The following is a 26778-nucleotide window of genomic DNA, read 5'->3' as shown; positions in this document are numbered from 1 at the left end:
TGACGTCATTACTTGTTGATACTCAAGGCCTAGATCCATGAATTCATTGAGAAATGGCAAATTGATGCAATTCTATCATTTTTTCATTTATTAGCTGGACTACTTCATCAGAAATCACTCCCCCTTACCTGCTGTCCCCACTGGTGTAGCTCATGTCGTAAAGACAGGAAAAAGACTCAATTCTGTCCTCTTATGTACCTAGTTTTTTGAATTGTTTCCTTTCTTCCTCAAAAACTGACCCGGTAAGCTTTCTAACTATCATTTTGAACTCATGGATTTAAACATCTAATGGGTTTAAGTCCATTCCACTTCTTTATTGAAGCTCAAAGTGTCCTTTTTTGGCTGATGGAATCTTCCAGGTTAACTCCAAACACCCTTTGTCATGACCCTGGTGAGCTTTGGTAGCTCATATCTGGCATGTCAAGATGTCCCACTCTCATTTTGTGCATGTCCTGTCCCAAAGCTGGGATCAGCTATTTCTCCAGGAAACCCTGGTTTCTTTTCAGGAGAAATAGTATTTCAAGACAACAGTCTGAGTGCTGGTTTGGACATTGTTTCAGGTCTTTTCTATGAACAGAGATGGGAAATACTATATACAGATACGTGCATGCATGTAAGTTATCTATGCATGTGATAAAATGCATCGTCAATTTATACTGTTATTTCCAATTCAAATTCAGGATTTTTAGTTAACTTCTCCTATCAACTATGTCTCCTTTCTTCCACACCAAGAATGCTGATTCTCAAGGACACGGGATGATACAATTAGAATGTGTCTAATTATACTGATGTTCTCATCAACGATTATAATCACTGAAAAATTTTCTCTGTATATTCTATCCCCATTCTCCATTGTTTTAAAGTGGTTGAACTAATATCTACGTTGTTCAATCACATAGTCATGGCGTACTATATTCTCATTTTAACCCTCCTTTAGATTTAGTTATATCAATCATTATATACTTAATATCCACTCACTAGTCCTTATGTTGATGTCTCTTGAGTCAGTTAGGAGTTCCAAAGCATGTTCTCTAGAAGATTCCTCGGGGAGAGGTCATGGGAACCACCTTCCCTGAGTTCTCCCATCTTGACAATCACTTTCCCTGTACCCTTCAAATATGAAATGGCAATTTTGCTGGGTGTAAACTACCTGACCCACTTTCGTTGAGTATCAGGTAATTTTACTAGAATATGTTTTGGTGTTAGTTCTTCTGGGTTGATATTCTCAGGTACAAAAGGTGCTATTGAAAATAGAGTTTCAAAAAAATATCAGAACGGTTATCTTACATTATAATTCTGCATTTCTTAAATATAATTCTCCATTCTCTTGGTTTGGTTTTCTTCTTCAGGGACTTATGTTGTCTGTGTATTCTGCATTCTCTGCCTCTCTACTATTCATCACTCAAATCCTTTTTATCCATTTCTTTTTTTAAATATATATTTTTTTATAGAACAGCTTTAGATGTACAGATATATGAGAGTTGGCACAGAGACTTCTCACATGCCCACACCCTGTCTTACATTTGTGTGGTACATTTGTTAGAATTAATGAGGTGGTGTTGATACATCGTCATTAACTAAAGTCCATGCTTCATTCGTCCTTCCTTAATTTTTAGCTGATGCCCTTTTTCTGTCCCAGGATCCCTTCCTGGATACCATGTCACATTTAGTTGTCATCGTCTCCTTAAGCAACTCTTAGCTATGTCAATTTCTCAAGAGTTTCCTTAGTTTTGATGGCCTTGACAGTTTTGAAGTGTACTGGTTTGGTATTTCATAGAATGTCCCTTCATTGGGATTTGCCTGAGGTTTTCTCATGAGTAGGCTAGCGTTATGGGTTTTATTAGAACGATCACAGAGACAAAGTGCCGTTTTCATCACATGTCAAGGGTTCGTCCTATCAAAATGACTTCTCATTGGCCATGCTGACCTTGGTCACCCGACTGGGGTGGTGTTTGTCAGGTTTCTCTATTGTGCAGTTACTCTTTTCCTCCCTTTCCCATGCTCTCAGGAAGGAAGTCTCTATGCACAGCCCACACCTAAGGAGTGGGAGTCGAGCTACCCCTCTTTGAGAGAGGAGTATCTGCGATTCTGCATGGGGGATTTGTGTCTTCCACTTCATGTATTAATCTATTTAACCATTTATATCTGTGTGGACTCAGGGACATTTATTTGTACTTTGGGTTGTAATCCAATACTTCGTTGTGCAAATTATTCCAGTGTTGGCCATTAGGAGCTTTTTTAGTTGACTCCTGTGTCCATTCGACGTACTCCCCATTAATATAGGTTTGATTTTGTGTTTTTAGCACTTCCTTACTTTATGTTACTACACGACGCTCCAGGCTTATCTTGTCTGTTTCCTGCCCCAGTCCTACAATCAGCCATTTCTCCAAGAAGCCCTGGTTTGTTTGTTTTTTTATGGGAGAATTGTATGAGAAACCCAAATCTGGGCCTCTAGATGCACTAGTTTCTTCTTCTTGGCCCTCAGAGCGGGGACAGCAAGTAAATACCAGGGGTGCCCCCCAAAATGTATACACATGACTTGTATTCATCTTTTGTTATCAGTATATATTATTACAATTTTAATACAGTTTTTTCCTTTCTTAAAATGTATATACATTTTTTTGGCACCCTCTGTATATGTGTGTATACTAACCCATGTATGTATATACACATACCTATAAATATTTCTCTATATAACCATCTATATCTGTATTAAGCTAAATGTGAGTTCATACTGATGTCTCCAACTCGATTCCATCACCATTCTGACTTTCTCCCCTTTCTTATCTTTACCCCCCATTCTATCAGGGAAAAATGTGGCTCCCACCATCCACCATCCATTTGATTAACTCTTTGATTCCAGTGTACTTGGATAGCAGTATCGGAATTATTCCCTGTGGAGAACAATTTTACCAACTAGATACAATTCTTACATGTAGTTCCCTTTGCTTTTGTTTTTATGAACTCCTCTCATTTCCAGGGCTGTAAGCTTCTATGGGTTTTGACAAATGCATAACATCACATAGCCACTGTTACACTTGCATACAGAGTAGTTTCATTGCCCTAAAAATCCTGTTTTACCTGTTCAACCCTTCCATCTCCCTGGTGTCCCTGTCAAATGCTGACCTTTTTACTGTCTCCATATTTTTCCTTTCCCCCCGAATGTCATATAATTTGGATCATATAATATGTAATGTGTTCATAGTGGCTTCTTTTGCCTTAAGCATTTAAGGTCCATTCGTGTATTTTCGTGGTTTGATAGCTCATTTCTTTTTATTGCTGAATTCCATTATATGGATGTACCATAATGTGTCACGAGGGACATTTTGGTTGTTTCCAGTGTTTGGTGATTACAAATAAAGCTGCTATAAACATTCATATGTAGGTCTTTGCATGGACATAGGTTTTCAAATTAGTTCAGTGAATACCTAGGAGAGTGATTACTGGATCGTATTGTAAAGACTGTTTAGCTTTGTAAGAAACTGCCAAACTGTTTTCCAAAGTGACTGTACCATTTTGCATTCCCACCAGCAGTGAAAGAGAGTTCTTGCTCTGCCTCCTCCCCAGCATTTATCAGTTTTGGGGATTTTAGCCATTCTTGTGTGTAGTGATATCTCATTTTCCTTTACAATCCCTTAATGAAAAATCATGAGCGTCTTTTCATAAGCTTGCTTGCTATCTGTATATATTCTTTGCTGAAGTGTCTGTTCAAATCTTTTGCCCATTTTAGAATTGGGTGTTTTCTTATTGTGAGTTTTAACAGTTTGTATATTTGGGATACAAGTCCTTTATCATGTGTGTTTTGCAAATATGTTCTCCCAATCTGTGGCTTATCTCTTCATTTTCTTAACAGTGTCTTTTGCAGAGTAAAAGTTTTAAATTTTCATAAAGTTCAACTTATCAATTTTTCTTTCATGGATTATGGTTTAGTATCCTTCATTTATTTTTTAAAAAAATTTTTGCATCTTCTTTTCCTACTAATGCACTTCCAGTTTTGCTTATTTGGTATTATGTGCCTTCTAGCTTAATCTTCATTTCTGAAATGATTACTTCGTTTTTTCTTTAAACCCAAGTCGTTTTTTGGGAGTAAGGGGAACAGGACTTTATTGGGGAACAGTGCGTACTTACAGGACTTTTCCAAGTCAAGTTGTTCTTTCAATCTTTGTTGTGGAGGGTGCCATTTAGCTTCAAGTTGTTGTCCTTTCAGTCTGAGTTGTGGAGGGCGCAGCTCAGCTCCAGGTCCAGTTGCCGTTGTTAATTGCAGGGGGTGCTGCCCACCATCCCTTGCGGGAGTCCAACTGGCAACCTTGTGGTTGAGAGCCTGCACTCCAACCAACTGAGGCATCTGGCCACCCGGGAGCTAAGCGGCAGCTCATTGACTTCATTCTAGTTGCGGAGGATGCAGCTCACTGGCCCATGTGGGAATCGAACTGGCAACCCTGTTGCCCAGAGCTCACGCTCTAACCAACTGAGCCACCTGTCCGCTCCCTCAAATGATTACTTCTTTTCTTTCTACTGTTTTCCTCAGTTCTGTTACCTCATTTCTGAGTTTTTCTAATTCTGATTCAGGTTGTTCTTTCATGTCTTGTATCATTTTCTTCATGTTTTCAAGCTCTCTGTGAAACAGGAGATTGCATTTTTGAGCTGTTTGGGGGGGCTCATCTTTCTAATATCTTTTCAGTGGTCACTGATTTCACTTATGAGAATTATTAGGTCAGTTGAGGTGGCTGCATCGTTCCAGGGGGGATGGTCACCAGGCCAGCCAGGAGGACTGGAAGTGCAGACTGGATGTTTCTCAAAGGTGGAACCCCGTTCTCCCACTCCCCATCCTCGGGCCCTACATTTTCAGATCATTTGACCCTGACCAGGGACTGAGTCTCTTCCTGAGCCAGGCTGGAAGGGGCTAACCCCCAAATCTGTGCGTCTTCTGCCCCTTGGTATCGTGCACGCACCTCCCACTCCCCATGCCCAAAGCTGATGCAATCTTCTCCCTCTTAAGCCTGTGTTCCCCTCAATCTCAGCTGAAGGCACCACCGTCCACCACAGCGTCCAAGCCGGGAATCCGGAAGCTCATCTGGGATCCTTCCTCTCCCACACCCATCGATCACACACCCTCCATCACATTCTGCTAATTTTACATCTTTAACACTTCTCCACCCCTGTTCCCTCTTCCCCATTTTAGACCTCACCTCCTCTCCCCCAGATGACTACTGCAGGCTTCGGTAGGTCCCCCCTGCCTCCAGCCTGGGCCCCTTCAATTCTGCTCCACATGGGTGGAGAACCTCCAGACTCCTTGTGCCGCCAACCAGGAATACGCAGCCCTGGTCTGACCTGCCCCTTCTGTCTCACGTCCCATGAGTCCTGGCCTCAGGATTTATGTTCACGCCATCCTGAAATGACCAGTTACCCTGCATCTAGCACACTTGGATTTCATTTTTCTGTGATTTTTTTCCTTTCTTCCATCTTCCTTGTCAAGAACTGTCACGTCTAAGATTTTACCCCACTTGCCAGGTAACAAGGTCACCTGCCACAGTGTCATAGGTGCTGGCAGAAGATAGGAGATTCCTGGGTCTGAGACAAAGGACTTTATTCCTGGCACAGGCTGTGCGAGCTTCATGTTTGCTTCCATTTTCCCCACCCGGCCAAGTGCCCTGAGGGTGACGGTGGGCCCAGGTGGATGTGGGCGCACACTGGGTCTGAGGCAGGCTGAGCAGCCCCAAGTTTAGGAAACTCCTGATCTTTTAAAGAAGGCTGCTAGCCAACAAGCCCAACGTTTGCCCTGTGGGGAGACTCTGTCTGCCAAGGTGAGACATAATGAGACATTATTTCATTATCCTGGTTAGGAAAAAATATCTGCCCTCATCCCAGGAGGGAGAAACTATATCTTCCCAGGCTATTCAAATACTCTTCAAAAGAGGGCTGGAGGGCTGGCCCAGTGGCTCAGGTGGTTGGAGCGCCGTGCTCCTAATGCCGAGGTTGCCGGTTCAAATCCTACATGGGTCAGTGAGCTGCACCCTCTACAACTAAGATTGTGAACAAGAGCTCTCCCTGGAGCTGGGCTGCCATAAGCAACCGGAGGTTGGCATGAGCGTGTCATGTGGGGTCTCTGGTTCCGCTCCCCACATAAGAACGCAGGACATGGTGAGGCCAAAAAGGAACACCCAGGGAGCCATAGGTAGGGGAGTCACACCACTATAGTCTCACTGGTCTTGCTGGAGGCTGGATTGGAGACACAGGAAGCAGGAGCCACATGATCCGCAACTTGTCATCCACTTCTCTTCCAACCAACCTCACTTGCTAACTGTAATCTGCCTCTCTGCAAGCCGCAATCCACCCTCTGCGCTTGCTAGCTCAGCCACAGCAATTGTATCAGTGGCCAATGGCTAACTGGTAATAGCTGATGGCCAACTAGTCACAGCTGATGGCCATCTACTACCCGAGCCAGCACCTTTCCACGTGAGGCCGAGAGCCTGGAAACTGCACTCCTGGCTCTGTCCCCACAGTGCCGTCATGAGCAGCCAGTGGCCAGCATGGGTGGCCAGCAGCCAGCATGAACGGCCAGCAGCCGAGAGCTGCCGTGAGCTGCTGTGAGCGGCCAACCGATGACTGGCGACAGATTGCCTCAGCCGGGGAGATCTCAAGGCTCATAATACCAGCATGGGCCAGGGAGCTGTGTCCTACACAACCAGACTGAGAAACAATGGCTTGAACCGGATTGGGGGGGCTGGAAGCAGAAAGGGGGGAAAAAGATAGCTGGAATAAAAGGTGTCAATCACTCTTCACCAGATGGGCAGAAATGCAAGAAACCCATGGAGGGTTACTCCCAGCAGCCTTGCAAGTGTTCTTGTATTTCCTTTTGCTCTTCGCCAACTCCTTATCTGTCAAGACCCAGCTCAGACACCTGTCTCCAGAAAGCTCTTTGTCCCTCCAGGTGGTTGCATGCCCTTCACTCCCTCAGGCTGCCATAATCCCCCATGCCGACCATCATCATCACACTGGTCACATTAAACTGAAAATATGCTCATGGCTCAGCACCCCCAGATTTGAGTTCACCTGTACGTAGACCATATAATGCCTTCGCAGAGATTTGGAAAAGGTGTCCCTTCTGGTGGACACAGTCCTGTGCCAGAGTGTAGAGCTTGACAAGTGGAGCCCAGACTGGATTTCAGTCCCTTGGCAGTGAACAACTTTCCTGCCCATACGGTCTAGTCCTGAATTTACCTTTTCAAATAGATCTGAGGCTCCCCACTGCCCACGCCCAGCCAGGAGCTTGTGTGATCCCTGCACAAGCCTGGGAAATCAGGGTATAAGCACTCTCATTTTAAGACTGGAGAAATGAAGGCACAAAGATGTGAAGTGAGCTGCTGAGGGCTTGCAGCTGGCTTGGAGCTCCGGTCTCCTGGCTGAGGTTCTTCCCACACTGCTGCTGAGTAGGCTTTCTGACTTTGAAGCCAAACAGATTTCAGAGTTCCCTTTTGGCTTAGTGCTGAGTGGGCTGCAAAGAGATGATTCCTGGAGAGCCTTTCTTGGAAACCAATGTTTCCCAACAAATAGCATGACAGCTGAGGAAGAGGGAAAACCACCGCTTGGAGCTGGCGCTTTCCTTCCCAAAGTCCTGCTCTATGTGACCTCCCTGAGAAGGAAGAGCTTGGTCCTTGCCACAGCTGCTGCCCACTTCCACCATGTCAGATTCCACTGCCAAGTTGGCAGCCCCAGTCCCTGCCAACCGAGAGCATACAGCATGACCACAACTGCAAATGTGTGCCAGGCCTTGCAGGCATGGCCTCAGGCCACCAAGTGGGGACAGCAGGCTTGTCTGTGAGTGGGGGCAATAGAGCGTGTCTACACTGTATGCAAAGGACCCTCCCCTCCTCTCTGTCTCTCTCTCAGGGCCTCTGCTCTTCTCCGCCCAGCTAGCTCACTTGCAGGCCTGTCCCTTGTCCCCTTCGCAGAAACTTGCTCAGAACAGGGGCGAATTGGATAAACCACATTAAGGTTTTGTGAGGCCACCACAGGCCAGGCATCTTCAGGGCCAGTTTGAGACTTTTCCTGACGGGCAGGACTTAGTACCCAGCTGTCATGGCCAGGAAGGGGACACAGCTAGGCATGGGAATGGAGGAGCAACAAGGCCAGAGCACCCTGGGTGGCTTCTCCCAGCACTGCTGCCCCAGTCCCAGCCCCAGACTCAGGCTGTGGGGCCAGTAAAGCAGAGGAAAGGAGGGAGCCAGCCCCTTCAAGGGGAGAGGGGACAAATGTCGTGAAGGAGACACAGGATATCATAACACACAGATGTCTTATGTTCCAGCCTGTGGTCCTGTCACCTTGGGGACGCACACAGACACACAGCTCGGGACTCCTGACCCCTTGCTCAGGGCCTGTGGAGAAGCCAGGTCTGTTCAGTGGCATTTCAGTCCTATTGGTCAGTTCAGTTCTATGACGCTCACCATGGACGGCTGCCTCAGGCAAGTTCACCCAGAGACGGGTCTGAGAGGCAAGGCTTCTCCGACTTTAGTTTTCTGCAAACAAGTCACTTAGGATACTGCATGGGGCAAGAATGCCCTAGATTTGGGGGTCAGTCAGCCCTGAGTTCAAACCTCACTTTGGCTTCTAACCGGCCATGTGACCTTGAGTGAGTCAGTCATCTCCTGTTATGAGCTCAATTGTGTCCTTTGAAGTTCATATGTTGAACACCAAACCCCCAGTACCTCAGAATGTCACTGTATTTGGAGACAGCCTTTAAAGAGCTGATTAAGTTATATGAGGTCATATGCCTGGGCCCTGATCCCATAGGACTAGTATCCTTATAGGAAGGCGCATGCATGCACAGGGAAAAGGTCCCGTGGGGACACAGCAAGAGGTGGCCATCTGTGAACTACGTACACACCAACCCTGTCAACATCCTGATCTCAGACTTCCAGCCTCCAGAACTGGGAGGAAATCAGTTTCTGTCGTTGAAGGCCCTCAGTCTGTGGTCTTTCATTATGGTGGCCCATGCAGACGGGTACAGCCCTTCCTTTGACCTTCCATGTTCTCGTCCATAAATACCTCCCCCAAGGGGCTGTTGTGCACATTACATAAAATAATGCTAATGGCAGCAGACAAGCCGAGGGTTTGGCATGGGTAATGCCATCTCAGGGCCCTGGATCAGGCCCTCCTACCTGAGGTTGTCCTGTCCTACCCCCCTAGGGGCACAGGCATCCAGATGACGGGGGCTCCAGGTGGCCCCAGACCTCCTGCTTTCTGGCCTCTCCTGATGGGTGGACGCCAGCATTGGCTTCAGGACAGTGGGCCCGGTGCACACGCTCACACACGTGTATACACGCACATGCGGTGGACAATAGCCCCCTTGGTCCAGTTCAATGGCAGGTTCTGCCCCCTTCCAGGCTTGGTGCCCCTGAATCCTACCCCTCCCCAAGCTTGGGCCACACCTGGGCAAGAGGGTGCTTGGGTAAGTGGACCCCCTCTGACCTTCTCCTCCAGTCTCAGGCCTCGTGGGAGACACTGGGCACCTGGCCGTACAGCTGGGGGCATGAAGCTGCACGGCCAGCGTGGCTCACGGCTTTGGGGAGCACTGGAAGCGCAGGAAGGGGACAGGGTCTGCATGAGGGAGGCCAGGGGAAGGAAGGGCAACTGGGGATCATAACTGGCTGCCCTCGGCGTCTGGGTCTTTGCCCGTTTCCTCCTGTCAGTTCCACCACCTCCCAGCATGGAAAGTCCTCCAGGGCTGGCTGTATCTGGAACAACCCCCTTATCTCACATTGGGCTCGCCCGGAGCCTGACAGGTGTTTGTTGGCTGGTTGAATGAACTGGTTGATGATGCCCAGTTTAATTCAGGTAGGTCCGGCTCCCCTCCCCCGGGCATGCTGCTCATTGTCATCGTGCAAACTTTGTTTTGTTCTCTGCTGTTTCCCAGGGCCTAGAAGAGGGCTGATATTTAGCAGGCACTCAACAAATACATATTTTAAATTAATGCTGAGGGCACAGACTTGAATGGTCCAAACCTGGTGGAGAAAATAGAAGTATTAACAAGACTTACTGCAATTCAATGAGCTGTCACTTGAAAGGGATGAGCCCAGCGGGCTGTGGGAATGTGGACAAGACTATCTATCTGGTCAGCCCAGGAAGTCAGGGAAGCCTTCTTGGAGGAAATGGGCTTTGATGGATGAAGAGTAGTTTGACCAGGCAAGGCCTGTGCCTCTGGGATGGGTAGCAGAGGCAGGAAGGTGAGAGACTGACTGTTTGGGAAATAATCCAGAGGTGGGAATGATGGTGAGGCAGGAGATGACCAGGCTGAGGGGCAGACAGGGGTCAGGACCCTGAGGGCTGAGCACACTGCAAATTCCGTCAAAAGACAGGGCCCTCAGTGGAAAGGAGGAAGTCTTCTGAACCCCACCTGGGAAGGGGTTTAGAATGTTAACGGGGGGTCTGGCTGGCTGATCAGAGCGCCAGCCCCTTGACAAAAGGAGATGCCATTTTTAAAAGGATTTTTATTAAATTCTACCCACATGGTGCCTTTTGCCACAATTGCCACAGCCCGGGGGTGTGTCCACCAGGGAGAGGGCCCTGTCAGTGTTCCTGTGTGGCTGAGGCTGGGCTCGTCCATGTAGCCATGGAGTTGGCCTCCTTTGGAAGTCCTGATGTAGGTCTGGCTGCTTCTGGAGGGTTCAGAAACGGTGTGTGTAGGGGGGACGGTGGGTGCTGGTAGCTGAGGGCAGGCTCCGGTGCACAGATGAGGGGGCCTGTCTCTTCAGCACATACCCTGAGAGACGCTCCTGAGATGCGGGGTGCAGCCAAAACAACCCAGCTCCATCTGGGGACGTGGGGCCAGCTGCGGCCAGGCCACGCCTCCTGAGGACAGTCCTGGGGAAGCTAAGCCCTTCCCGGGAAACACTGAGGACTGGGCAGGCGCACGTGTGTGTGTGTGTGTGTGTGTGTGTGTGTGTGTGCGCGCACACACAGAGGGCCTGGCCTGAGGGGCTGTGTGTGAACAGGCCAGGCTTGGGCTCTTGTGCTGCAGCTGGTGGAGAGTCCCTTCTCTCTCTGAGCCTCAGTTGCCCTTTCTAACAAATAATTTGGCCTCTCAGTGCTATGACTCTCCTGTAGGAAGCCCCTTTGGCCACTGCTTCATGTCATTTTTCACGACTGTCCTGCCCTGTTGGCCTAGGCATGCTCAGTGGGTTGCAAGCATGTGTGACGAGCAGGCATTCATGTTGGGAGTGTATGTGTGGTCAGATGGGGGGCGCCTGCATGTATGACGGGTGCAGCTGAGTGTGAGTGTGGGGGGTGAGCGAGTGCGAGCCAGGTCTGCCCGCTTCACCGCCCAGCCAGTCTCGGTAAACACTGCCATCGAGGGGGCTACAGTCGCCTGGCCTCACAGGAAGTTGGGCTCTCGCACCACGAGGCAGGGCGGGTCCCCGCTGCCCGCGCCCGCGTCCAGGGGCCGGTACACGAAGTGGAAGTCGCGCTTGGGCTCACTCCGCAGCAGGTAGCCCTTAATGTGGTGGGGCAGCGCCTCATCCGCCAGCTGGAAGCAGCGCCCGTCCACCAGCACGAAGAGCCGGTGGTCCTGGGGCTGCAGCACCTCAAACTTCTCCGCGCACTGTGCGCACAGCGCCTCAGCCAGCGTGTCCGCCCGCGACGCCAGCGTCCGTGACTGATGCTCAGGCTCCAGGTACGACACGCAGATGAAGTCCTGCGGGGCGAGATGGAGGGGGCTGTGTCAGCGGCTGGCCAAGCTGGTCCTGTCTCACCCCACCCCAGTGCTGGGAGCTTGGACTGGGGTGAGGCGCTGAAAGGCCTTGGCAAGTCCTTTTTCTCTCCGGGCCCCTCGCTGTAGAGACGGGATTGCCGGAGCAGGAGCAGTCGTGAGGCTCGAAGTCAGGGCCCCTGCAGCTGACCCTGCTGTGTGACCTAAGCCAAGGCCTGTAACTCTCTCAGCACCCCTCTCAATGGGGCTGAGGCTCTGGGTGAGTCAGCGGCTTTGAGTCTTGGCAATGAGGGGTGAGCGCGGCCCCTGGTGGCCAGCCACGGGCTCGCCATCACTTATCGATCTGGCACTTCCTCATCACCTCTGCCTGAGTCTTCCTGCACCCCAGGAGCATAAATAAAATCGGAGACAGATCCTAGCATCCCACGGTGTAGCTGGGGCTGCAATCAGGCGGAACAGTTCAGCCCTTAGGGTTGGAAGAGCCTGGGTGTGGGGGGAGCTAAGGAGGAGCTGGAAGGTGTGGGTGGGCTGTAGGGGGGTGGGGGAAAGCTTGGTGGAAGGGGGAGGGGAGCTGGGCCTGAAAGGTGGCGGGTTTAGGCCAGGTGGAGAGGGGCACCGCAGGAGCCACGTGGGCAAGGGTGAGGCGATCCCTGCGGGGCCGGGAGCACGCGCACACACTCGGATGGCAGGTAAACCTTCCTCTACCAGCCGGGGAGGGAGCACCGTATGGGGAAAGGATAGGCCCTCCACTCCCTGCCTGGCTTTGACTCTGCTCCCACTCACTGTGTAACCCTGACCTCTGTGAGCCTCCATTTCTTCAACTGTAAACTGGGATAACACCAGTCCTTACACCATGGTTGTGAGCAAACATGTTCAAGTAGCTCCCATTTCCCCAAGTACTCTGAGAGCAGGTAGGAAGAGGTGTGTGCGGGGCTGCCCCCTTGTGGAAGGATGGTAACAGCACAGCTTTCCCAGGATGATGATGATAAGGGTGAAGAGTGGTGAGTGCATATGAGGCGCCAGGCTCTGTCAGGAGCTTCACCGGGATTGCCCCCTCCTTCCAAGAGGGGAAGCCCAGCCCACTCCCTCGGTCTTAGTGGCTGCCTGTGCTTTCCTTGTCCGCCATTAGGCCTCCCAAGGCCTCTTTATACCTACTGACGACTGTCAGGCTCTGGGCTTTTACTCCCAGGGAAGGAAGGAATTTAGGGCGTGGGGTGCAGTGGGGTGCAGTGGAGGCACTAGGAGGGGGCAGAGGGAGCTGCTCTCCGCTGACCCCAGAAATAGTGCTAGGGGTTCCTCATCCCTGATTCTAGGTCTCTTTCCTAAGCTTCACCTCCCCAGTGGGAGGCACTGATGCTGTTTGGCTCAGGATTGGGAATCCAGAGTGGAAGCAAGAAATAGGAATACCTGGCTCAGGCTTGAACCACAAATGCCCATATTCCAAGACTTGGTGGAGGGACAAGTGTCTCAGGAGGGGGTGGGGAGCAGTGGTATGCTGAAGCTGGCTCTTGCCAACTCATGCTGACTTATACCAGCTTGAAAAAGCCAATAGTGTACATCTCCCAATTCCAAGTTTAATGCTGCCAAGTATTAGGTTGGTGCAAAAGTGATTGCAGTTTAAGAGGTTAAAAACAATTGCAAAAACCACAGTTACTTTTGCACCAACCTAATAGCTTGAAATCAATAGAAGCTTTTTTTTCTCCAACCCAGAGAGCCAATTACTGAACATTATCAAAACACCATTGATTAGAGGAGTGGGGACATCAACTTGGCAGCCTAGAACATGCACTGGGCAGTAAAGCTCATCTGGTCCACAGTCTACTTGTGCTGATAGGGAAACTGAGTCCCAGAAAGGGGTGCTCAGGGTCACACAGCAAGCTAATACACAGCTGGGTCCAGACCTCGAGCCTCTTGCTTCCCAGGCTTGGGCTCTGCCCTTTGCACATGGGCCATCTTGAAACCCAGGGTTGGGGTTCAGGTCCAGTGTGCTCTGGGTGTCAGGGAAGTCAGCTATTTACATCTCTGGATTGCTGCTTGGCTCACTGGCCTAACTCCCTCCATTCTGCACACCCCCCAGTCCCACTCTGTCCCTGGCCCTGGGCTTGGGGCTCCTGAGACGTGTGACACTGGGCCTTCCCTCCTAGGACAACAGTGTCATACATAGATGGTTACACTATGGCGTGAAACCTGCTGTAAGGGGGAGAGCAGCTGTAGGAAGCACAGAAGGGGGCATCTAACTCCGGCTGTGGGGGATGGGGCACAGGTGGGGGGTCAGGGAAGAAAATGAGGATGGACAAGTGGCAGCCGGTGAATGGCAGCAGAAGTTGAGCTCAGCATGTTTAGAGAATCAGGGGTAGCTTGATTTGAGGCAGCCTGGGGGTGCGGGGTGATGGGAGTGGAGGAGGAGCCAGGAGTCTGGCGACCAATGGTTTGAATACTGAGTTTTTATAGAGAGCGCTGGGAGGGATGGGAGACTGGCTTGGAGGGGGCAGGCTAGGGGCAGGGGGACCTTGGCATCTGCTGCATTTGTATAGGGACCAAAGGGCGAGGCTGTAGATCAGCTCATGGAGTCCCCCAAAGTGGGACTGGCATGACCTATGTCCACATCGCCAGAGCCAGCAGGGTGCTCGGACACAGATAGTGCTAAGGAATGGTGGACACAAGTCTCCTCCCTCCTATCCCCGTCTTGTCTGCTCAACACCAACGCCTGGTCGTACTTTTCCAGGCCTTCTCCCTTGAAGCTGGCACAGGGCTGGGCGCGCACTGGCAGGCACTGGCTGCCCGGCCAGAACAGCCAGTTGGTATCAAGCTCCTGGGCCAGCAGTCATTGGGAATGGTAGGTGGGGCATGGTCCCCTTCCATCCTCTGTCCCAGGCGTCACCTGCACGGAAGAGCGGGAGGCTCGGGCCTTGTTGAGCGTGCGCCTGCGCTCCCAGCGGTGGATGGAGTCCTGCACCTCCACACTCAGTTGCCGGGTCACCGTGATTTTGTCGTAGTTCTTGATATGCTCCAGGGCTCCATAGGTGGTGGTCAGATAGTAGGAACCTGCCGACACAAGGGTGTGCAGGCTAAGCCAGGACCGACTCCCAAAGGGAAGCAGCCAGTTCCAGCCGCCCCGTCCCGCCCCGCCCCCGCCCACTGCTCCAAGCTCCACCCACCGCTGCTGCCCAACGCCTACAGCACAGCTACCTGCGAGCTTCAGGCAGGTGCGCGCTCCACAGCCCAGGAGCTTCCCGAAGGCCAGCCCGGAGCGCTCAGGCCCTGCGCATTGGCTTCCCTTCGGGATGGAACTCTTGCTTATTTTTCAAATGCTGTCTTACATTTTAAAGGATACACAAAAACTGACTAACGTGGATGTTTTTAGGGTGGGAAAGGGGTGGCTGGGAGACACGGGTGGGCAGACTTCTCATTGTATGTGTTTATATACACACACATATATTAGCATACACAGCGATATACACGTCGTATTTAATAATTTTAAAAAGATGTAGATGGGCCGTCCCGGTGGCTCAGGCGGTTAGAGCTCCGTGCTCCTAACTCCCAAGGCTGCCGGTTCGATTCCCACATGGGCCAGTGGGCTCTCAACCACAAGGTTGCCGGTTCGACTCCAGCAAGGGATGGTGGGCCGCGCCCCCTGCAACTAGTAACAGCAACTGGACCTGGAGCTGAGCTGCGCCCTCCACAACTAAGACTGAAAGGACAACAACTTGACTTGGAAAAAAGTCCTGGAAGTACACACTGTTCCCCAATAAAGTCCTGTTCCCCTTCCCCAATAAAATCTTTAAAAAAAAATGTTTGAGAAGCACTAGCCTCGTTGAGACCCCCTCAATTTAGAGAGAGGGAGGGTGACTTCCGTGGGTTCCTTCCCACTCACCAAGCCTCGTTCCCCAGCCTTTTATCCCCAGCCTTTTTATGTGTCAGTACAATGATTTTTGAAGTGAGGCTTATTTTCCTTGTTACCTACCCAAATCTCATTTTCCCTTTCTTCCTAACTCGAACTGAGCTCTACTTTTTTGGGGGTGAAACCACATTCAACTAAAAACGCTCATTTCCCAAACTCCCTTGCAGCTCAGGTTAGAGGGCAGGAGATCCCCTTCTGGCTACTTAGATGTAAGTGGAAGTCCCCGGGTGGGACTTCCAGGAAAGCTTTTGAAAGGGACAGACTCAGTTGCTATGTCCCTTCTGGTTTTTGTCCATCCCATTCCTCCTGCCTGGAATACAGAGGTGAGCCCAGAGGCACAGCAGCTGTTTTGTGATCAGAGGTACCAGGCACAAAGACAGAGGCCCATATCCTAAAGAACAATGGAAAGAGCTGGGTCCATGATTTCCTAATGGCAGGGCTAAAACCTGCCATCATTATCGGTTGCTTACCAGAGGACTTCCTGATTCAAAAGACAAAATAGCCCCTCACTCTGATTGAAATCATTATTAGTTACATCATGAGTTATTTGCAGCTTAAAGCATTCCTAACTTACATTGGCTAAAGCGGCCTACATATACCTACAAAGCCCATAATCAATATGGGAAAAGTCACACCCTGGCTGAAGTGGGTGGGGTTGGGGGGTAAGATAAAGGGGTTTACGGCCATAGGATTGCTCACCCTGTCATAGCAGTGTAGGAAAGAGACATTTTTTTTTTTATATGTCAAGGCCAGCATGGAACTTGGTTTGATGTCCCTTATCAGAGAAGGGTCAGTAAACCACTCATGTGTCTCGTTTCCCAGCGGAGCTCAAAGCCGGCGTGTGCCAGGAAGCCTTCCTTGGGGCCTCCGCCCTTGCTGCCCGAGAGACCCTGTCCTCTAGTTGGCATGCCTTGACGGGCCTGTTTCCCAGTTGTGATCATGTCGCCCTGGCTGGGAACAGAGGGGCTGAGTGCAGCGCTCGGATGGAGAACACAGTGTTGGAGTTAGAGAGCAGGATCTAGGTCTGCCTTTCAGCAGCCAGCTCTGTGATGTCTAGTGAGTTAGAGCCTCCCTTTCCTCACCTGCAAATCCTATAGTGTCGTTGTGAAAAGTAAATGAGATAACACACTTTAAAGTGCAGTGCTTAGGTGACCTAAGGGAGGTGCTCTGGGGCTTCTCACCGTCTCGGGAGAAGGGGGAGGAACTCCAAGCTCTGCAGCTCACTCTTCCTGCTCAAGCCCTGCTATTCCAGAGGCCCTCGCGGCAACTTCCCTTTGACTGGGGTCTCTGCAGTGCCTGCCAGGACCACTAGGTGGCAGGCGATCCCGCCCACTGAGAGGTTTGGAGCTGGTTGTCCTCGCTTTGGGTAGAGAGTCCTATTTCTCCAACATTTATAGGAAAAACTCACTGCCTCTGTTAAGATATTAGCCCAGCATGGACAGATGTCAGCCAGCATGGATAGTGGACATGGGTGAAGGAGTCCATGAGGGTGCTTCTGGGAGAGGCTTGGATTTTGAGCTGGCTCCAGCCAGGTGGAGCAGAGAGAGGCCTGGGTATCCCATTGGCTCCATAATTGCCCAGAGTGGTAGGATTTGCAGAGAGAGGCTAGAAAGGGGCTGGGGTCCCATCAGCCTAACGTTCAGATCCTCTCTACTTCTCATCTCTGCTGACTTTCGCACACAATATGCTTGCTGCACAGAAAATGGGACCCAGTCCCTGGTCCTTTGCCAAATTAAAGCATGTAGAACCTGTTGAAAAAAACATGAAGGTCCCAAAATACACAGACTCTGGAATCTGGCTTTTGGGCTTTTTGTTGAATGCAAAACTGTTTGTTCATATAAACTGTGAAACACGAGAAGGCCAAGCCCAGCTCCATCTCTCCTTCTGCCCTCAGCTACCTCTACAGAACGCTAAAGCACCCAGACAGTTTGAAAACCCCAACTGTAGCCCAACATTCCACTTTCCCAAGACAGAGAGGTTCAGGGACTTGCCCAAGGTCTCCAGCCAATGAGCCTCCATACTGCTCTTTTTACTACATTCTGTTAGTTCTCCTCTTAGGTTTGAGCAACTGAAGTTCTCAAGACTGGGGACTCCCTGAGGGCCTGCCCTGCCCCATCCCAGGCACCTCTGAGCTCTGCAGAGAATCAAGGGCAGGCACTGGCCAGCGGGACTCCGCCTCCCCGGCCTCTCCCCCTATAGACAGGCCCGTCTTTTGACCTGCGCCTCAGGGGCCTTAGTGTGCCCTCACCAGCTGGACAGGAGAGTGAAAGTGGGGAAACACACGATCGCCAGCCTCCTCACACTCTGTCCCTCTGTCCTTGGGCCCAGATACTTCTAGATGGAGGTCTGCCAGCTGGCCGACTTGAAGGATGGGAGCCCCTGGCCAAGCTGGAGACCCCCCGAGTCATTTTGTAACCGGAAGCCAACACCTGTGAGGCTAGGCCTGTCCTGGGTGCTGTGACCTCCCACCATGGCTATTGGACTAGGAACAGAGAGGTGCAGGGAGGGGACCACCCTGTCTCCTGGTGTGTGCAGCATGGTGTGAGGTTTGTGTTCTGGCCCCTGTGGGTAGGGTCTGATGCTGCTGTGGGCGGGCAGGGCTGCTGGGAGGGGCGCTGTGTGGCAGCCTGGTAAGGCTCTGCCTGGCCCCAGTCTTTCCTTTCAGCAAACATTCCACGGATTCCTTAAAAATCTCTCCAAGGGGCCAGAGGTTGGGGTCTCTGACTACTAAGTCTCACAGAGGGCAGCCTGCAGAGTGTTGAGGCAGCCTTGGGTCAGAAACTGTGAACGGTTGAAGGCCTTTAGGTATTTATTAGTACATTCGCTTGCCTCAAACACACTTACTATAGCCCAAAGTAGATCAGTGCTCCTGCCTGGAGGACCTCCCCGTTCCCACCCTAACCCCATAGGCTTTGGGATCATGGAGAAGGGTCCCAGGAGGTCACAGCAGGATGGGGTGGAGAAGGCAGGTCCATAAGGAGACAGTAGCTGAGCTAAGGATGTCCCTGTCCTGTCGCTGTGCCTGGCTTGGAGCCTCATTTGGCTGCAAGGATTCCGGCTGAGTAGGAGTCATGACACAAGGGCACGGCTGCCACTCCAGCGTGACGCAGCTCAGACCATTGGCAGAGCCCCAACATCTCACTCCATCCTTTGTCTCTAAGACTCTATATAACAACCCTGTGGGGTCCGGGCAGATCCTTTAATGGGATCTGTAAATGATTTATTTCCAGGAAAATCAGCAACACAGGCCCACTGTGGACAATTTGGAAAACAGACAAAAAATAACGAGGAGATCTGACTCAGAGACTCCCTTGACATCGGAGCTCTGTCCTGCCCCATCGCTCTGTCCTTCCAGCCTACTTCATGTATTCTCAACATTCACCAGATGTGGCCAGATGGGAAATGATCTTGTTTGCTTGTTTGTTTAATCTGTTTAAGGTCTGACCCCCCGGACCCCCATCCCCACACACTGGAATGAGGGTTCATGAGAAAAGGGACCTGCTGTACCTGGCACAAAGCAGAAGCTCAGTGAATATCTGTTGAATGAAGGAGTACATGGCCTTTGTCCAGGTACCTATTACGTCTTAGTGCTTTTCTTATTGATTTATAAGAACCTTTTACATATTAAGGCTCTTAATTCTTGGTGTGCTGATTTATGAGAACCCTTTCCCTTGGTTTACTGTTAGTATCTCATTCTAACTGTTAATATCTCATTCTCTATTTATGGTACTTTTTGACATGTAGAAATTTTGACCTTTAGCGATTACATGTGTGGTAGCCACAGACCACAGGTAATATTCCTGCTGAGAGTGCTGGGGGGCTGCTGTACTTTTCAGGGGGCTAGTCCTAGGCAATGGGGTGCTCAGAGCCACCTGGATGGAGCCTCCTTCCCTCCCATTCCCTTCTATCTTTTTTCCCCCCACAGGCTAACAGGGCCTGTGGGAGACAGGCCAGTGTTGTCTGAGTTCTCTGCCCAACTCCTCAACCTTGTGGTACTTCCACGTGCATATTCAGGGCTGAGTAACCAGGGAGGAAGGCCCGGGAAGGCCTGAGGTGGAGGCCCCAAAGTGTGTGGTACAGAACGGACATTTATTCATTTTCATGAGACTGTCAGCCTCACCTGGCTTGCCTTGCACTGCAGCCCAAGTGCCTCACATGGGGCCTGGCACACAGTAGGGGCTCACTGAGTCACTGCTAGATGGATAGATGAATGGGTGAGTGTATGGTTGGATGAGTGGGTAGGCATGTGGGTAGACAGATGGATGGGTAGGTGGGTGGGTGGATGGATGGATGAGTGGATGGATGGTAGGTGGGTAGGAGAATGAATAGATAGATGAGTAGATGGGTGGATAGATGGATGGATGGATGGATGGAGTGGGCAACTGATAATCACTGCTGAAGAAAGCTTGGCTTCTACTGAATCCCTACACCCTCTAGAAGACAGGTTATTCCAACTGCAGGAAAGTTTTAACTATGGAGGAGAAAAAAATAGCTCCAGAGGTCTGAGGGAACAAGCCAAAGTTATACGTGATAGTAAACTTTATAGCTTTACATATTCCCCGGAACTTTCAAGAACTCACAGAACTGTCACCCCAGAGACTGATGATACATGGTAAAAATGCAAACAGATGCAAAGAGGGTCTCTTTATCTTAAGAACTACAAAGTCCAAAGGGGCCACTCAGGGCCTGAGAGTCTCCTTTCATCCTTTGCGGCTGATGTCTTAGAGGACAATTCGGGGCACCCTCAGAGCTGACTCCTAGGTTGGTTGTACCTCAGGGATTCTTGGTGAAGGGATGGCTGAGGCTAAGTGGGTGGGAGGAAGGGGTGGGAAGGAAGAAAGGGGAAGGGAAACTTAAGGGTGGGTCGCGCGGATCATACCACAGCCGTTTACCCATAGCATTAACCTCCACCCACTGACAGAGGACATGGCCCAGGGCTGAATGAGCAAGCAGCGGAGAGGTCCCAGGGCCACCCCTGCCTGAGAACTGACCATCAATTCCTTTTCAGACTCCCTGGGGGCGCTACTTCAGCCTTATCTTTTATGCTACTAGGAACTGCTGTTCCCTCTGTGAAGAATGCCTTTTCCCCTTCTTTATCTGACTGGTTCCTATTTAACCTTCAATGCTCAGCTCAGGTGTCACCTCCTCCAGATGCCTTCTCTGACTTCCCAGTCTGGGTAACATGCTCCCCTCCCCTCTGGGCTTCCCACCATTTCAGCACATGTCAAGCAGTGGTGACACGCTGTCTCTACTGGTCGAGATCTGCTGCTCATCTATGAGCGCCCCCAAAACAGGGCCTGTGTCGGGCGCTGTGTTGTGTTCCCAGGGCTCAGTGGAGTCTGGCATCCAGGAGGTTCGCACTGGGCTGCCCAGCGAGCCCCTGGTGTGGCTGCGTGGGGCGGTGTACGATGAGCCCCCATGGCCCGGAGATGGGCTGGGGCTGGTGACTCACCCTCCCCCAGCTGCAGGGCGGGGTCCATGAGCTCCATCATGTATTCCACGTTGAGGAGCATCTCCGTGAGGTTGCTGCGCGCCAGCACATACATGAGCACGGGCAGGAAGTCGTCGGCCCCGTAGGACTTCCCTGGGAGGAAGGAGGCACAGGAGGTGAGAGCGAGGCTTTCCTTGTGAGCCGTTCCCTGCCCAGGGGAAGGAGAGGTGGTCTGCTGGGTGGGGGATGGTTACCTCTGGAAGAGAAATCTTCCTGCTTTCTCATGAGTCTCAGGATGGGGGCTGCCCTGGAACCAGATGTCTTGGGGGCGGTCTGTGACACAGCCTTGGCTCAGGAAGTAGGAACCAAGAAAGGTGCCCTCTACGGGGTGGGCAAGACCCAGTCCCTTCCTTTTCCCCAGCTGTTCTCCCTCAACACCCCGTGCTGCTTTGCCTGACCATCAAGTTCACATCACACTTATCAGGGACCCACCCAGAAGCAGCAGTCTGGCTGATGCTGTCCCTTTTAACCACACAGCTTCCGCCATGAACGAAAGCCCTCCCTCAGTCAATGCTACAAAGTCAGAAACTCCGCCATTCAACCTTCGTTCTTTGGGTTAAGCAGTGCCCTTTCCCGAGGGTTTCTTTGAAAATGCCTCTGAAAGGAAGACCTCATCACTTCTGCTTTTGTGGGAAATGTTCACAGGGCTCAGAACCTCCTGACAGGAATGGGTGCCTTGGGGAAGAGAAGAGGGGAAAATGGGCCTAAAATGTGTCTTCCCAGTTTGGCTCTGAAGACTGACGACTATATGGCAACACACAATCAAAGGTTGTACCTAGAGAGCAAGAATTCCCACAGAATTCCTACAGAAGCTTCCTGAAGTCCCTCCGTTGGCCTCTCACAGCAAAAACGTCCATCAGCTGATGAATGAATAGACAAAATGTGGTCTACCCACATTTGTCACGACCCACTAATGTTCCATGGAACATTATTTGGTAATAAAGAGGAACAAGCTACTGATACATGCTATGACATAGATGAACCTTGAAATCATGTTAAGTAAAAGAAGTCACAAAAGACTACGTGTTATACACATTGCATGATTCCATTTATAGGAAATGTCCAGAATAAGCAAAGCCTTAGACACAGAAGTAGACTAACGGTTGCCAAGCCCTGGGGGAAGGAGGGAATGGGGTGTGAGTGACTACTAACAGGTACAGAGTTTCTTTTTGGGATAAAAAATATTCTGGAATTAAAGTACTTTGGGTCACACGATTTTGTGACTACACTAAAACCACTATACTGTTTTTTAAAAAAGTATGTACATACTCATATATAATAACAGAATACATAACACACACACACACACACACACACACACTATCTGGATTACTGAGTTTTTTGGCACCTCCTTAAATTTTGTATCTGAAGTGAGTGCCTCATTCACTGCACCCAAATCTGGCCCCCTGGGTGCTGCTTAGGGCAGTGGCTGGCACTTAAGTGTGTGGTAAGTGGCAGCTATGACAAGTGGCCATTGGTGTGGGGCTGTGCACACAGGGAGACAGAGGAAGTGAGTCAGAGCTGGTCCCAGCCCTCAGGGCCCTCCCAGTTTAAGGCCAGTAGCCATGCAGGGACTGATTCTGGGGGTCATGGATACCCCTCCGAGGAGGGTCTTGTGTTCTTTAGCTGCTTAGTCTCATTCTAGCCTGGAATGAACGCTGGAGACGACCTTCCTCCCCCCCCCCCCCATTGTCCAGCCGCTCTTTATTTTCATAGTAACAGAACTCACTTTAAGCTGGAACATGGTCACCCAAAATAAAGACCACACTTCCCAGCATCCCTTGCAGCTGGGGGTGGCCATATATCTCAGTTCTGGCTAATGGGATTTGAGGGGGAAGTGATGTGTTCAGCTTCCAGGTCATGCCGTTAAAAGGGATGGAGAAAACCCTGGGGATGGTGGAGTGATAAGAGAGAAGCTTGGGTCTCTGAGGATCTTGTAGAAGAGAGGTGTCATACCAGCCTACACTGGTACATGAGAGTGAAATAAATTCAGTTTTGTTTAAAATCATTGTGTTGTGTGTGTGTGTTAACAGCAGTCTGAGTTATATCCTAACTTCTACAGACCGTGAGCTGCAAATCCCAGTACAAAGTGCTCCCAGTTGGTAGTCACAATAGCTAGACCATGGTGCACTTGCTCATTCATTCATTCATTCATTCACTCACTCATTCACTAAAACCTTTTATAACCACTCTGTCCCTCAGATCTGATTTTTCTGGATTCCAGTGGGGAGCAGGAAGATGTAAGTAAAAGAAAGGATATAAAAAAAGCTGCCAAAAAAAGGTGGGAGCTCAAGGTTAAATTTCACAGCCCTTTTGGAGGAATTCTTTTCCCATTAATTATTTCCCACTGCCCATGTCCAGTGCCTTCACAGGGTGCTGGTCACACACCAAGAAGCGCAAACCAGCACTGCCTCAGTGAGCTCTGGGTCGACTTGCATGTCTCTACGTCTCTATTCATCCTTTTTTGGTTTTCCAGAGAACATGCCTGTGGCCTGCCTTCCCAGCCACACTCGGTTTCTACATCTGCAAAATGGGGCCAACAATGCTGGCCCTGATGGCCTGCCAGAGTTAGGAGAGAATAAAATGAGAAAAAGAATACGAAAGTGATCGGACCCCATAAAGTGATATGGAAAGGTGAGCTCTTACTGACAACTATGTTCTGCTTTCTCAAGTAGCCTCAGTTTTCCCACCTCTAAATGAATAGGCTGAAGGGATTGGTAACACAAAGCACTGAAAAGCAGAGTCAGACAGACCCGCAATATTAGTCCCAGCGTACTACTTACTATGTAGCTGTGTGACCTTGGGCTTATTGCTTTCCCTCTGTGAACCTCCATTTCTAGTCATGTGTGAACTGACACAAAAAACATGACATCCTATGGGTTTTTGTTTTTTAATTCACCACATATTATTCCTACTCCACCAACTTGACCAGAATTTCTCTGGTGACAATTCTGTGAAATGTTTACATGTGCTCCCATGGAAATACCCACTAAAGAAGATTATCCATTCTTTTTCCAGCTCTGGGTTCTGAGGCCCTGTGTTCCAAGGTTCCTGTGTCTTCCCTGCACAGAATTAGTTAGTTTTGGAGCAAGCCTTCCCATAAACCTTTACGAGCCTGTGACATGACTAAAGAGTTCCTAGGGAAAGATTATTTTGTGCTTGGAGTTGTTTTTCATATTTATAATTTAATTATTGGCATCCGGGCACACTGGAGATTCTGTTCTTGTTTGATTTATGAGTTAGGGAACAAGGTGAGTCCGGCAGCACAAATGTGAAACAAAGTCATGCCTGTGCCTTTTGCAATTCACCTATAACTCACGCATTGATGTAGAGCTGATTGAATTTTCACTTTGCTTTCAAGAACATCATTTTTTAATGTTATATTAATAACTCACCAAGGGATGCAATCAGGCAAGTTAATTTGCTTTTAAGCAGTGGTTCTCAACCAGGGTGATTCTGCCCTGGAGGGGCCATTTGGCAATGTCTGGAGTCACTTTTTTGGTTGTCAGGACTAGGGTGCTGGTGCTACTGGCATGAAGCCCAGGGGTGCTACACGTCCTACAATACACAGGGCAGCCGCCACAATACAGAATTATTCCGCCCCCAAAGGTCTACAGTGCCAAGGTGAGAAACCATGCTTAAAGGGACGCTGACTTTCAGCCAGGATGGTTCAGCTCAGGCCCCAGGTATGAAGACTTAGAGATGGGGTCGTGGGGGGCTGTGGCTCTGGGCAAGTCCTTCACCCTTTTCTTCTTCCCATGTTCTTCTTGAGAATCTTGGCTGATTATCAAGGAAGGGCTTTGGAGCCCATCTCCTTGGCTCCCACCACGTTGTGTTCAGTCACTCCACTGCAGGGGACTCCCACCTACCTGTGAGCGCCTCCTGTCCATCTCCCCAGGACACAGAGCATGGCACGGTGCTGGGTGAATGAATGAATGAATGAATGGATGAATGCTGAGCTCCCAGCAAGGCCTCAGTGTCTTTACCTTGACATTGAGTCAGAGGGGACTCTACAGAGACTCCAGGAGTCCTTCCCTAATCAGCCACCTGAGTAGGGAAGGTGATTCCCTAATGAATCACCTGGTGATTCCTTACTCACCAACCTGGCAAGCCTTCCCCTTGCCTTCCACAGGCCTGAGCCTTCCATTGCCCTCACAGCACCAATATTCGTGTGACTCTTTAAAGATGGAAAGCATATTTTATAAACATTATATCAATAAATTCCTAAAGCGACTTTATGAGGCGTGTTAAGAGTCCTTTGTGTCTACTTGACAGATGAGGAAAGTGAGTCTCAGAGAAGTTAAGCTTCTTGCCTAAGGTCACGTGGCTAGGATGTGATGAACAAAGACTTGAATCTAGCTTTTTTCACCCATAATTCCATGTTCCTGCTACTTCAACACTCTTCCTTCAAGGTCTGCCTCCTCCATGAAGCTCTCCTGGACCACCCAAGCTAATGGTGCATTCTACATTCTACTTCGCAACTTTCAACTCAGAACAACATTCTGCCTCTATCAATCTCCCACATAACATTCCACTGTGCTGAATTACCGAACTCCATTCCCCGAACTCCACAGGTACTTTCACTCCTCTATGCCTTTGCACACACTGTTCCCTCTGCCTGGGACACCCTTCCTACTTTTCTCTTACTAACTTTTCCTCATCCTCTTCCACATCCTCAAGCACAGTTGGATGGCTCCTGCTCCAACTCGCATTCACCTTGACTATTTCAGTGCCGGCCCTTTCCCTCGAACTGTGACCTCCCTAACAGCAAGGATGGAGGCTGTGTGAGCTTGGGCAAGTCACTGAACCTCTCGGAACCTCTGCCCCACCCCCAATCCCTTTGCAGTCCCTAGCACAGGGCCTGGGGCATAGGATGCAGACAGCGGATTGAACTGAACCCCCCATGTGTTCCCACTGGGCACCACTCTGTCGTGCCCAGGGTTTGGGCCATAGTTGAGGATACTAGGATCTGCTTTGGGCCTTAGACAGTGGTGTGCTGGGAAATGCCAAACAACCGGCTCACCAAAGCAAAAAATAAGCCCTGATTTATAGTGTTTGCCAATTTCCATGGTTTAAATATTTCCACAATGGTCCACTTCAGCTTTTACCAACATGAACATGGAGTGGGGAAGAGATCCACACAATTAGCTCTCATGAGCTGGTATGAGCTGACTTAGCACATCAATGGCCTTGGATTTATTAAGTCCAACCTCACTGTGAGGAAACTGAGGCTCAAGGATGGGAGAAATTTGCTCGAAGGCCCACAGCTGGTCAGTAGTAGAGCTGGAACTACAATGTGGGTTTCTCTTCCCTGCTATGGGTGAGAAATGCTCACACAGGCCCTCTGACCTGATAGCTACTTGCAGACAAACACAAGCTTCCTGCAGCATTTACAAGCACCAGCTCCCAGCCCATATCCCAGGGGTAGTTAGGGCTGTATTCTCCTTCCCATGGAGCCGGGAGCCTAGGCCCGGGCTCAGCCTGCACGTAGTGGGGTCTCAGGCACTATGGGATGCTGGGGAACAGTTGCAAAAGAATTCTCCTGTGATGGGAATATCTGTCGTTTGCAGATCTGAGAGCTCGTCCATCAGGCTGTGTCTCTGGAAGCCCCACTAAGCTGCAGCTTGCATTTTCCTGGTGATTTCTGCCTTTTTTTTTTTTTAAACCAAAGGCACATCT

The 26778-nt window shown here is 50.1% G+C and overlaps 1 protein-coding gene across 1 annotated transcript in view; it reads right to left on the bottom strand.

The window, feature by feature from the left end:
- Positions 1 to 10477: 10477 nt before the first annotated feature.
- Positions 10478 to 26778, bottom strand: part of RIN3 (Ras and Rab interactor 3) — a 115701-nt gene continuing 99400 nt past the window's right edge. Inside the window, exons 8-10 of the mRNA XM_081047998.1 lie at positions 21061 to 21192; positions 14589 to 14752; positions 10478 to 11692 (exon numbers count right to left, since the gene is read on the bottom strand). Of these exons, the coding sequence (XP_080904124.1) occupies positions 11372 to 11692; positions 14589 to 14752; positions 21061 to 21192 (617 nt within the window). The 3' untranslated portion in view covers positions 10478 to 11371. The remainder of the gene's footprint in view (positions 11693 to 14588; positions 14753 to 21060; positions 21193 to 26778) is intronic.

Source organism: Rhinolophus hipposideros (assembly GCF_964194185.1).
Source record: "Rhinolophus hipposideros genome assembly, chromosome: 5".
Classification (NCBI taxonomy): Eukaryota; Metazoa; Chordata; class Mammalia; order Chiroptera; family Rhinolophidae; genus Rhinolophus; species Rhinolophus hipposideros.
This window is presented reverse-complemented; position numbering and strand designations above follow the sequence as displayed.